Source organism: Babylonia areolata, chromosome 3, assembly GCF_041734735.1.
Source record: "Babylonia areolata isolate BAREFJ2019XMU chromosome 3, ASM4173473v1, whole genome shotgun sequence".
NCBI classification, from domain to species: Eukaryota; Metazoa; Mollusca; class Gastropoda; order Neogastropoda; family Buccinidae; genus Babylonia; species Babylonia areolata.
In genome coordinates, this window is record NC_134878.1 from 26,175,758 (window position 1) to 26,188,627 (window position 12,870).

Here is a 12,870-nt window from a genome sequence, read left to right on the forward strand (position 1 = left end):
ATTGGTCAAACAGTAAACACCGTCTGCAACAACAGCATTGGTCATACAATAAACACTGTCTGCAACAACAGCATTGGTCAACTAGTAAACACTGTCTGCAACAACAGCATTGGTCAACCAGTAAACACTGTCTGCAACTACAGCATTGGTCAACCAGTAAACACTGTCTGCAACAACAGCATTGGTCAACCAGTAAACACTGTCTGCAACAACAGCACTGGTCAACCAGTAAACACTGTCTGCAACAACAACATTGGTCATACAGTAAACACTGTCTGCAACAACAGCACTGGTCAACCAGTAAACACTGTCTGCAACAACAACATTGGTCATACAGTAAACACTGTGCATATTCAGTAACTCTAATTTTGCGTGTATAACAAATCTGCAACAACGGAAAAAAAAAATCAGTTCAAAAAGGCTTCTAAAAAATGGAATATTGAAGACTGAAGCAAGGGGAAAAAAAAAAAAGCTCTCACCCTTTCGGTGTCGGTCCAAGCATTGCTCTCCCCTCCATGTTTGCTGATGAAGTCATCAAAAGCGTTTTCTTTTTTGTACTTCTTGCTCCCCATGAACACCACTGTCAACACCCACAACACAGTGACAGCAGCATGACACCAGTGACAGCAGCATGACACCAGTGACAGCGGCATGGCACCAGTGACAGAAGCACGGCACCAGTGACTAAAGATGGTAGGCAAAGCTACATTTGCACCAGCAACTTGAAGGGTTTTTGCCTGGTTTCCTAACAAAACTTTCAGCTGAATGAATGTGGACATATGCAGAGCAGGGTTCTGAGGAAACCCTGAAGTTATTCATAAACTTATTATAAACATTTCATAAATATAACAGTGGGAGTAAGTGTGTCAGGGCAAGTGTGTCAATGCTTGTGTATGTGCATGCACGTGCATGTAGTGTGTATACATGTACATGAAAGTACATGCACATGTGCATGTGTGAATGTGAATGCCTGCTCATCTGTCCATGCGTGAAAACAATGACAATGTTTATATATTAGGCCTCTGGCATTATACAATCAAGTGGACCACACACACACACAAGAAAAAAAAAGAAGAAGAAAAAACAAAAAAACAAAATGAATGAATCACATAGTATGAACAAGAACACATCCATACTCATGTGCACACTTACACTCTCACCCCCCTTCTCCCACCCTCACCCCTAAGACAAACACACATATGTTTGTCATCTGTCTGTATGTACATCAGAAAGTCAAAAAGCAAGCTTAAGTGTATACAGACCATCTGAGCAACAACACTTGAACCACAACCAACAAGGACAAGGGCATAGGGCAAAATGTGGCATAGGGCCAAGTGGTAATGTGCCAGATTAGGAAGTGAGTGTCCACGTGTTTGAGTCCCATAAATGGACCAGTATCATTACTCCCCCATCCACTACAGTGGTGGTCTGGGCGCTAGTTTTTCGGACAAGGTGATGAACCGAGGTCCTGTACCCAGCATGTGCTTAATGCACAAAAAAGAACCCACAGCAACAAAATGGCTGTCAATATTCTAGAGAAAATTCCACTTTGACAGTGAAAAAATACACTAGAAGGAAAACAACAACAAAACCCATAAGGGTGGCACTGCACAGGGAGAGCAGTCCAAATTTCACACAGAGGAATCTGGTGTGAGAAAAATGTAGCACAAAAAAGAAAAATGCCAAAGATAACAATACATACATTATATATATATATACATATCTACCAAAAACCACAAGTGAAAACAAACACGACAATCAACATACTGTGCTCCAAGAAGTGGGCGAAGCCAGGGATGTCCTCCGGGTCACAGAAACTGCCCACCCCCACACACAGGGCAGCTGCAGCCTGCAGACACACAGGGCACTGAGGGCACTGGCTACACCACAGGGGGCACAATACAACACACAGTGCAGTGTGGGCACTGGCTACACCACAGGGGGCACAATACAACACACAGTGCAGTGTGGGCACTGGCCACACCACAGGGGGCACAATACAACACACAGTGCAGTGTGGGCACTGGCCACATCCACAGGGGGCACAATACAACACACAGTGCAGTGTGGGCACTGGCCACATCCACAGGGGGCACAATACAACACACAGTGCAGTGTGGGCACTGGCTACACCACAGGGGGCACAATACAACACACAGCGCAGTGTGGGCACTGGCCACATCCACAGGGGGCACAATACAACACACAGTGCAGTGTCGGCACTGGCTACACCACAGGGGGCACAATACAACACACAGTGCAGTGTGGGCACTGGCTACACCACAGGGGGCACAATACAACACACAGTGCAGTGTGGGCACTGGCTACACCACAGGGGGCACAATACAACACACAGTGCAGTGTGGGCACTGGCTACACCACAGGGGGCACAATACAACATACAGTGCAGTGTGGGCACTGGCTACACCACAGGAGGCACATTACACACAGTGCAGTGTGGGCACTGGCTACACCACAGGAGGCACATTACACACAGTGCAGTGTGGGCACTGGCTACACCACAGGGGGCACAATACACACAGGGCACTGAGGGCACTGGCTACACCACAGGGGGCACAATACACACAGTGCAGTGAGGGCACTGGCTACACCACAGGGGGCACAATACAACACACAGTGCAGTGTGGGCACTGGCTACACCACAGGGGGCACAATATACACAGTGCTGTGTGTGCACTGGCTACACCACAGGGGGCACAATACAACACACAGTGCAGTGTGGGCACTGGCTACATCCAAAGTGGCACAATACACTACATAAACACAACACACACACATTACAATAACCAAAGCTCTGACTCTGTCATAACTGGTACAAATCTCTGATTGTAATAAATGGCACCAAGCCAACTGCTCTTAATTCTGTCATAACTGGCACCTTGCTAAAGCTTTGATTTTGTTGTATTTAGTATGTAACCAAACTTTCATTGTTATAACTGGTAAAAAGCCAAAGCCCTGATTCTGTCATGGGTAGTACATACCCAAACTCTGATTCTGTCATAACTGGTACTTTGCCAAAGCTCTGATTCTGTCAAAACTGGCACCCAACCAAAGCTCTAACTGTCATAACTGATACATAGCCAAAGTTCTGTTTACCATAACTGGCACTTTGCCAAAGTACTGATAGTTATAACTGGCACTTAACCAAATCTCCGAATGTCATAACTGGTACCTAACCAAAGCTCTGATTGTCGTAACTAGGACCTAGCCATTGATATGATTACCAAACATGTGCATACTAACATAGCCAACATTCTAATTCTGTCATACTGGCATCTAGACAACATTCTGATTCTGTCATAACTGGTACATAGCCAAACTCTGTTATAAACGGAACAAAGCCGAAGCTCTGATTGTTATTACTGGCACGTCACAAAACTCTGCTTGTTGTAACTGGTGCACTGCCAAACTCTGATTGTCATAAATGTTACATTGCAAAGCTCTAATTCTGTCATAACTGGAGCACAGTAAAACTACCTGACATAATTCAACCCATGATTTATGCTGTGTCATATTCAGGGTAATGTTATCAGTGATGATTTTTAGTTCAGTTTGTGAACACAGAGGGCTAAATATGAAGCCATGATTCAGAACAAAATGTTTATGTATAAATTTTCCCAATTCGGAGAGTTGTGGGTAAGCATCTTAGTTACCTCTAACAATTTGTACTGGTTTACTTTGGAGTGGTGTGGGGTGGGGGGTTGTATGTACTTTCATTACTATCATATTTAATCTTTCCACTCTCACTCAGACATTCACCATCTTTCTGTAATTAGTGTTTTCACTCTTTTTTTTTCTTTTTCATGAACCACCCACCATCACAGATCTATAAAATCACATTCTATCCTGCCCACCCACCCCATCATCTCTCTCTCACACACACACACACACAAACATGCCACAGAACAATCACTCGCTATCTGTTTCCAATTTGCATGCCTGAAAATTAACTCAATCTTGAACAAAACAGCAACATTCAGCGTAACACACACTCAACAAACTGGTATTCTTTCATTCATAAGAAAAAAGAAATTACAAAATAAAATAAAAGAAAAAGAACATTGAGGTAACATTTAAAAAACAACAACAACAAAAACAACAACAAAACAAAACAAGAAAAAAACACTTTGAGCACATTTGCTGGAACAATCTGCAGCAGCTTACTGCTCCTTTTGTGTGATCACAGTCACAGAAATTGTGGAAATACAGCTATGCATTAAATAACTCCAATGATACAATCACGCTTCAAGCTATGAGTGTGTGTGTGTGTGTGTGTGTGTGTGTGTGTGTGTGTGTGTGTGTGTGTGTGTGTGTATGCATGCATATGTGTGTGGTGTGCATGCATGGGTGTGTGTATGTGTATGTGTGCATGCATGGGCTGTGTTGTGGATGTGTGTGTGTGTGTGTATGTGTGTAGTGTGCATGTCTGTGAGGGGTGTGGTGTGCATGGACATGCATGCCTGTCAGTATGTACAGACCATGCATCTTGTCAACAGGATGCCGAACATGTAACTGGCAACAAGAGTGGACAAGCACAAACCATGATGACTTCAACACCATTCTCACAGCTGCTGAAGTCACTGTCATCCACAGACGAATCCAAGGGGAAGTAGTTACTGCCGCATCGTTTGCACTTTACATCTCTCAAGGGGACTTTACTTCTGCCCCACTTTTGTCAAAAAGCAACAACAACAACAAAAAAGATTCAAGAAAGTCTGTCACAACAGCTGTCAGGAGGAGAGCAAAAACACAGGGGGGAAAAAATCAGCCTTTCAAACATGAGTTTGTGTGTTCTCTTTTTTTCTGTATCTTGTGGCGAAGGTATGGTGTGACTGTGTGCATGCATGTATGTCTGTCTGTTTACCTTTCTCTGTGTGTGTGTGTGTGTGTGTGTGTGTGTGTGTGTGTGTGTGAGAGAGAGAGACAATGACAATGACAAATTTTTTATTGGCAAATAGCCTTTTACAGCTCTAGTGCCAAGGGGGATTATTCAGCTTATTTTAGTAGACGACGAAAAGAAAAAGTAAAACGAAAAATAAGGGGAAATAACAAGCAAATAAATACATATTCATAAACACATAAACACTCATACATTCACACCCACAACATTAATACAACATATTCCATATTACTCATGCATAATACTAAGTAATTAATTTGAACATATGACCATCCAACTTTGCAGCCGAGCCTTTTTTTGGTTATTTACCAATCTAAATTGAGTTATGGATCTTATATTTTACTCTGCATTATGTTTCTATCATGTTAAAACGATCGTTCGGTTAATCTTTTCCTTCGAATGTTGTATGCTTCTACAATATATTTGGCGAGTGAAAATAGGATGTCTTCATTATCTGATGAAAGGATAGCTACTAGATCACGTCTTAATGCAAACGGATCTGTAAAGAATGTATAATCATTTCTAATAACACTGTATTCCTTACAATGGAAAACCAAATGATCCTCATTTTCTAAATCCTGATGACACAACATACACTATCACTTTAACTATTTTGAATATACCATACTCTATTTGTATTAAGCCCTAAGGTCCTGGATCGAAATCGAGAAAGGAGACACCGTTACCATTTATTTGTAATTATAGAAATGTATTTTTCCGACTGGAAAATATTTTTGAACGAAAAATACCAATTATATCTTGCATTTTCTTCCATGTCTGAATGCCAGTTTTGTACATGTTTGTATATGTTGATAAGATGATCCTTAAATTCCGAAATAAATGCGACATCACTCCCTACTCCTTGGCTAATCCATATAATCCCAAACCCATTTTTGACAAGAACAGTTTTTACATTGTCTATCCAGTTTTTCTTTCCTTCTTCATGCTGCTGTAGTAACATATCATAAGCCTGCTTACACAGTCTTGTCGGCGGTAATTTAACAAGTTTTAACCAATACTTTATGCACTTAATTATTGTACGAATTTTCAGTGGATATCTACCTGTTTCCCCAAATGCTACTTGATTAGATGAATAAAGTGTGTGTGTGTGTGTGTGTGTGTGAGAGAGAGAGAGAGAGAGAGAGAGAGTCTGTGCATGTGTGTGTGTCTGTGTTATATATGCACACAGAACTCAGACATTTACAATGCAGTATTTTCTTCACACACACACACATGCACACAACTATGTGCACACCATGGACAAATGAACCTCACTCAATAATGGTGACCACTGATAAGTCAGCACATGTGCTCAAGAAACTAGTTCAAGTGGTGATGAAATTCTTTCCAAAGAACTGCGACTCCAGGGGTTTTACAAACACAAATCTGTCATCCCAAACCAGTCTCTGTCCAGCATCTCTATCAAATGAGTCCACTAATCTACAACTGTACAAGATGCTATAATTCATGTGCCACACATTTACCTGGTCATGCACCACATCAGGTGAAAGGTTAAAGGTCCTCTATCCTTTTACAACCACTGGGGCAGTGAATTCATGTTCACTGTGTCTAGGACTTGGCTTCGGCAGGCAGGGCTCAGTCCTCTCCATCTCAGCCTTCCCCAACCAAAGTCAGTTACTCATTCACAACTCTCCCTCCCCCTCATGCACCACATACAGACCCCTCTACCCCCAAGCCCCCCAACATTACCTACCTTCTTCTCCTCATCATAGGAGATTTTCCTGGCCAGTGCCGGCAGCAATCCCGACACCTGAGGGATTTCACACATGCTGTCATCGCTGGTCTCACACGACGTTCTCATGTCTGTATACTCCATTTCCATCTCGCTCTCCTCCAAAATGTCATCTGTGTGGGAGCTCCCCCGGTGACACCTGGGTGCGTGGCGGTGCACGGGATAGGGCCTCAAGGTCACCTGGTCCATGTCCGAGATAAGCAGTGCCGTCATCCCATTGTTCAGGGTGATCTCTCTGCACAACAAACCCTCATTAGCATCTGTGACTGTTTACAGTTTCAATAGTGTTTACTTCAGTGTACTATATTTCATCATTTTATTGTAATCCGTTTACTTCCCACTATTTTCTGTTTATGCGGTCTGGATCAACAGGCACAGCAATTTGTATAATATTGGTTGTTATATGACCTTTGCAGTGTTAGTCATTATCATGGTTACTATAAATGGGTGTTCTTGTTGGAATGCGGGAGCATGGTATGACTTTGTCTTGTTCTGTAGAGACAAAACATATGCGGCCTTTTGTAATCAAATGTGTGAACAGAATTCTCTTTTAGAGATAATATTCATCTTTCATTTATCAGTCATATATTACTTCATTTGATCAAATAATTATAAGCTTCTAATTTTAATAAGTACAGTTTACAGAAAAAAAAGTTCCTTTCATTCAAGTTGTTTTTTTTTTTTGTTTTTTTTTTTTTAACTGATCAGTTATACATTGCTTTTCTTCAATCAGTAGAATTAAGGTTTTATTGTGTCCAGCATGTGTGTGTTCTGTGTTGGGATGGGGACAACATACATAATTATCATACTTGGTTAGTAATGAAATGTGTGGAAAGTTCATGCTGAAGTTGTTAAATAGTTTGACAATGATGCCTCCGCAGTCAGTTGTGAATGACCAATCCTTATTCTTTCTTGGGTGGAAAAAGCATTCCAGAAAACCCCCAAACACATCTGAGTTACACACACACACACACACACACACACACACACACACAGAGTCAAAAGTATACATGTAAATAAAAACCTGAGTAAGAACAGTCTAACAGACCTGTAGTTTTTCTTGTCATAGGGGGACTTAAGGATGTGACTCATGTTGCTTCTGCTGTTGTTGGCTGTGCTGCTTTAAATATACCTCTGCCTTCTGCACAGGGAACCTCGAGACAAGGAGCTGAAATCAGTCAACAATTATCCAACAATCAATACACCAAGGAGGAAAAAGATGTGGCCAAGAAGTACTGCCAATTACATAGAATGATAGATGTGTTCAATATTTTCAAGACAAAACTGATGCAAAGAGAACTAACAATATGTCAAAGTAATGATAAGTCACACATCATAACACAAACTGATCACACAAAGGAAACTCATGAAGCATTCAGCAGGCTCTGAAGTACAGTCTGTGATCTTAGTTACATTCTTCAAGATGTAACCACTATCACAAACCTTGATGTTGCTTTCTCCAGCAGCCTCTAGTGACACACAAATGTCTCTATCACCGCCTGGAACACCAGTTCCATCCTGGGCTTCCTGTAAAGGAACAGATCTACCCTGCTGAAATTAATGAAAACAAGAGTAAATACATAAATAAACAGAATATACTGCGCTCATCAGATCAATCTTGAGTATCAGCTGCCATCTCAGATTGTTACATATACAGGAGATAACAAATCTGAACGCCCACAAGATTTATAAAAGGGGATTTCAAATCAAGGGATCCTGGATGTGTCTCTGCAATGCTTGAAGACCTTGGCTTGAGGTCCAAATCCTGCAGCAACACCACCACACCATCCAGTTGACACTGCTGTATTCAGTGGTTGATAAGTTGGTACCAGCTCTAAAGTCTTTTATCTGACTCAATGAAAAACTCCTGAATGCCCATCCACACAGAGCACTACAAAGGCTGCATAATGTAGCGTACTCTACAGGCTGTGGTCGGCATGCCCTACACTTTTTCCCTCACCACAGCAATACACATACGCACTGCAGCATGCCCACACACACAACACAAGATGCTGGCCCACTGGTAATGGTCCCTTTTGGCTTCCTTTCCAGAGGCTGGGCAACATACAGTCTGAATGTCAATCCTCGTTTAGTTCTTTAAATGTGTTAAAACTAACAAAAGACTTGTGGTTTGAATGTGTAATACCATCACTAAGATCCGCCCCACCACCAGTGCAACCGAGCTTGTCTCCAGGCTGGAAATTGACCCCCTCAAACTGTGCTGCACTGCAGCCAAGGCCAACATGATGAATAAGATCATGGGTGGCTTGTTTGAAGTGGAAACCCAGGAGGGTACTATAGTGCAGACAAGTAAAAGTAATAAAACTGTCCGAGGCCACCCAGAGAAACTACAGGTCCCCTACTCCAGCACTGACTCCCACAGGCACTCCTTCTTCCCTTCAGCTGTCCGCCTGTGAAACCAGATTCCAGACCACATCATCCCAGCCATTTCCCCTCAGGCTCTGAAGACCAGGACTGAGGCTTGGCTGCGAGCCTCTGGCTCTGTATAGCTACAGGACAGTTGATGTTTTTTTCTTTTTCTTTTTAACTGATGCTGTGTGGGACCCTGGTTCCCCTGGCTGAACTAGGGGGCTTAACAGTCATACACAGACATCAGTCTCCTAGAGCGCACACCCCTATTGTGGAATGTTGCCCTGTACTGAGATTACCACAGGATCATGGACAAGACAAGAGGTAACTACACATTACATTTACAAACACCACAATGTAATCAGAAATGAATACGAAAAAGGGAATGCAAAGTCCCCAGGAGTACACCCCAAACTTCAAAAACTTCTGTTGTTGTGCAGATTGAAACTCTCTACTTTCTCGTACAAACGTATTCACGGTATTGTATGTTAGACGAGTGATAACGATGTGAATGCAAAGTCACAAGAGGAGTTCCGCAAGAAAATCAGAGACCCAGGCACGCTTTAAAAAAAATCATCGACTCCTTTCCCCAGCATTGCATACGCGTGCTTTATTGGATACTCCTTCCCCCAGCATTGCATACGCATGCTTCACTGGATCCTGCAACATACTCGAAACATAATAATCAAAACAGCAGAAACTGAAACTAGTTACCCGTGGTTGGGTCAACATATGTTACAATCAAGCAAAAAAATACTTGGCATGATACCTAGCTTAGCCGCTACCTTTTCGAGATTCTTCAGCAGAATTAATAAAGGCACGCACACACGTGAATGACAGATGTTTCAGACGGCACACTTCACATGGTAGTTTCAACTGGTGTTTCGGTTGGTCATGGCAGCCGCCATTTCCCCCTAAAGCAAACAATAATATTTTCAAATGGTGGATTATTCATTAACACATCCACTGTTTACTCAGGGACAACTTCATGGATTTTAAAGAACAATGTATTTTCAACCACTGTATCTTATGATTTGTCCGTGTTATTGGTATAAACATAATGTCAACGCCTGACTCTAATTTTATAATTCTGCAAATTATTAACCCTGTTTCGTTTGTACTGTTAGCTTGAAGCAGAAGAGATGTCTCGTCCCCTTTCGATTTATCAAGGAATGCTTTTTGTGCATTTATAAAAATTTTAAAAGTGTCAGTCCTTAATGTCAAGAAAGTAAATAAACAAACTACGTTGTATACATAGTCCTCGATGTTTTAGTTGGCTTTTATGAATATTCTGCAAAACTTACGAAAACAATAAAGACTCCCGGTAACTCTTCAGCAACAGAAAACACAATGGGGCAAGGCAGCGTATTAAAACGCTTTTTTAAAGTACGGTGTTTTTTTTTGTTTTGTTTTTTTATTGTTTTTTTTTATTGTCAGTAGAGTTGACTTACAACACTGATATATTTGTGTTCCCAACAAATAAGATTTTTTTTTTATAATGATTAGAAGTAATTGTCTTAGTGATTTATTGACTCACTTGTGTAAACAAAGTGAGTCTATGTTTTAACCCGGTGTTCGGTTGTCTCTGTGTGTGTGTGTGTCTGTGTGTCCGTGGTAAACTTTAACATTGACATTTTCTCTGCAACTACTTTGTCAGTTGACACCAAATTTGGCATAAAAATAGCAAAAATTCAGTTCTTTCCAGTCATCTTGTTTAAAACAATATTGCTCCTCTGGGATGGACACACAAAAAAATAAAGAATGAAGCCTAATTATATGCAAACTGCATTTACTGTTATATTAATATTTTTTGTATTCTCTAAACTTGGCACTTTGATCTGATATTCTGACCCAACAACTAGAGCAGTCATTTTTTTTCATTTTTTGTTCAAACAGGAACTTCTTTTGCTAAGCATGGAAGTTTTATTTATTTTGCAAACGTTTTGATGCAGATAGTAAAAAAGGGAAATTACTCTGTAATTAATGCTAGGGGAGTTAATTTGCTTTAAACTGATCTTTCTCATCTTAAACATTACATTCTGAAATTATACTCAATACATAAAAAGCTTGGATTTTTTTTTAAGTGTATCACAAGTGAGTCTTGAAGGCCTTGCCTCTCTTGTGTATGTTATGTTTTTGTTGGCTTTGTGTATCCGCGAAAAAGGTTGGTTGCTAATGTAAACTGTCAGCATCTTACACAGTTACATTGTGGTGGTAAAGTGCTAATATTTTTTATGTATTAAAAAAGGTGTGAGAATGTGAAGCCCGAATACCAATGTTAGTGTTTTATTTTTGTATGTGCATCTCATATCTGGATCTGGATGAATATGTTGCTAGAGCCAATCAAAGAATGACTATAACGAGGAGGGGGAAGGGAGGATTTGTGCACAGGAGTAGGACTGTTGGTGTTGGGTGTGGAACGTTTACCAGAAACCAGCTGACTTGATGTCAATATCAGACAAATGGTTCCACTCCACTGTTGTTCTTATAAATAAGGAGTTCTAAGGAGATCTTCTATTGTTCAGTGTTTGAAAGTGGCACTGTAAAACATCTAGTGCTGTTTGTTGCTGAACGTTCGATGATGTTTTGTGTGATAGTCACTTTGTGTCAGGGCAGTACATGATGCTAGTTTTCTTTATGTGTCTCTATAAGTCCTTCTGGTGGCAGTGGCACCACCGGCCCCTCAACCACTCGACTGAGGAAAGTCAGTCTGAGACCTCGATGGCTGTTTTGAAGACTCTGGAGCTGCAGGCCGAGCAGCATGGTTGTCATACGGCCCGTCTCCGTGGACCGGTGGTCCCATATCATGAAGCAGGCAGCAATATGTTGGACGCATTCTCGTCTGTCGATGTCACCTTGATGATATGGGGTGAATACAGTTGACCCATATTCCATGATGGATCTGATGATGATGATAATGTGTGTGTGTGTGTGTGTGCGTGCGTGTGTGTGTGCTGTATTTGTCAATCAATCACATAAGACCTGCTGAGGAAGCGAGCGGAGCACAATGAACTGCAGATCTCACTGGAGGAGGTGTCTGTATCAACATCAGTTCAGGAATCTTTGGTAGTTTTATATCCACAGAAATAATCATAGCTTTGATACTCCATGTGGTGTGTGTCTGTGAGGGCGCGTGTGTGTGCATGTGTGTTCTTGTTATTGTTGTTTTTTTTTTCAGTTTAACTGAAGTGATGATAATATGAAGAGTGCCAATTGATATCAAAAAGTTAATTTCTCTACCTCTGTACAGACAATAAACCAGTCATGTGTGTGTGTGTGTGTGTGTGGATATTTTTCTGCAGTAATGCAAAAGCAGGACATGTGAAGGGTACAGATTTTTCCTGTCTCCCAGACTAACAGGTGTCCATGACTGATGAAGTGTGGAGAATTCTCTGCTTTCCAAGGTCAAGAAAGTGAACATTCTTGAAAAGGTGAAGGATGTGGACTTTTCTCATTTTATCTGTTGATATGTTTGGAACATGTGATGGGCAGACTTTTTTTTTCATGATGAATAAGTGAACAGTTGGTGCTGTGGTAGAATTGGTTAGGCATTAGACTTCTTGACAGTGTTCATCAGTGATCAGGGTTTGACGCCCGGTTTCCAAATGGTGTTGTGACCTTGGAAAAGGCACTTTACACTGATTTTCCTGGCAACACTCAGGATTGAATGGGAACCTGACTTTGGTTCGGGAAGTTTAAAATGGCAGATGGAGAGGACTGGGCTTCACATTCCTAAACTGAGCCCTAGACACAGTGAATGTAAATTCACTGCCTTCCTCAAGCGAACCCTAGACACAGTGCCCAGGAGTCTTCGACAGCATCTCAT

At 41.4% G+C, this 12,870-nt stretch overlaps 1 protein-coding gene across 7 annotated transcripts in view; it reads right to left on the reverse strand.

Moving 5' to 3' along the window:
• Nucleotides 1-9,958, reverse strand: part of LOC143279889 (nardilysin-like) — a 72,530-nt gene extending 62,572 nt beyond the window's left edge. For 3 of the 7 annotated variants that reach the window (XM_076584188.1, XM_076584184.1, XM_076584187.1), the window contains exons 1-5: nt 9,830-9,958; nt 7,723-7,842; nt 6,636-6,909; nt 1,768-1,849; nt 480-580 (exon numbers count right to left, since the gene is read on the reverse strand). In XM_076584188.1, the coding sequence (XP_076440303.1) occupies nt 480-580; nt 1,768-1,849; nt 6,636-6,909; nt 7,723-7,766 (501 nt within the window). In that variant the 5' untranslated portion in view covers nt 7,767-7,842; nt 9,830-9,958. Of the gene's footprint in view, nt 1-479; nt 581-1,767; nt 1,850-6,635; nt 6,910-7,722; nt 7,843-8,117; nt 8,215-9,829 lie in introns of those variants that run through there. The other 4 variants (XM_076584185.1, XM_076584186.1, XM_076584190.1 and 1 more) reach the window with 4 other exon arrangements.
• Between the last annotated feature and the right edge of the window lie 2,912 nt (nt 9,959-12,870).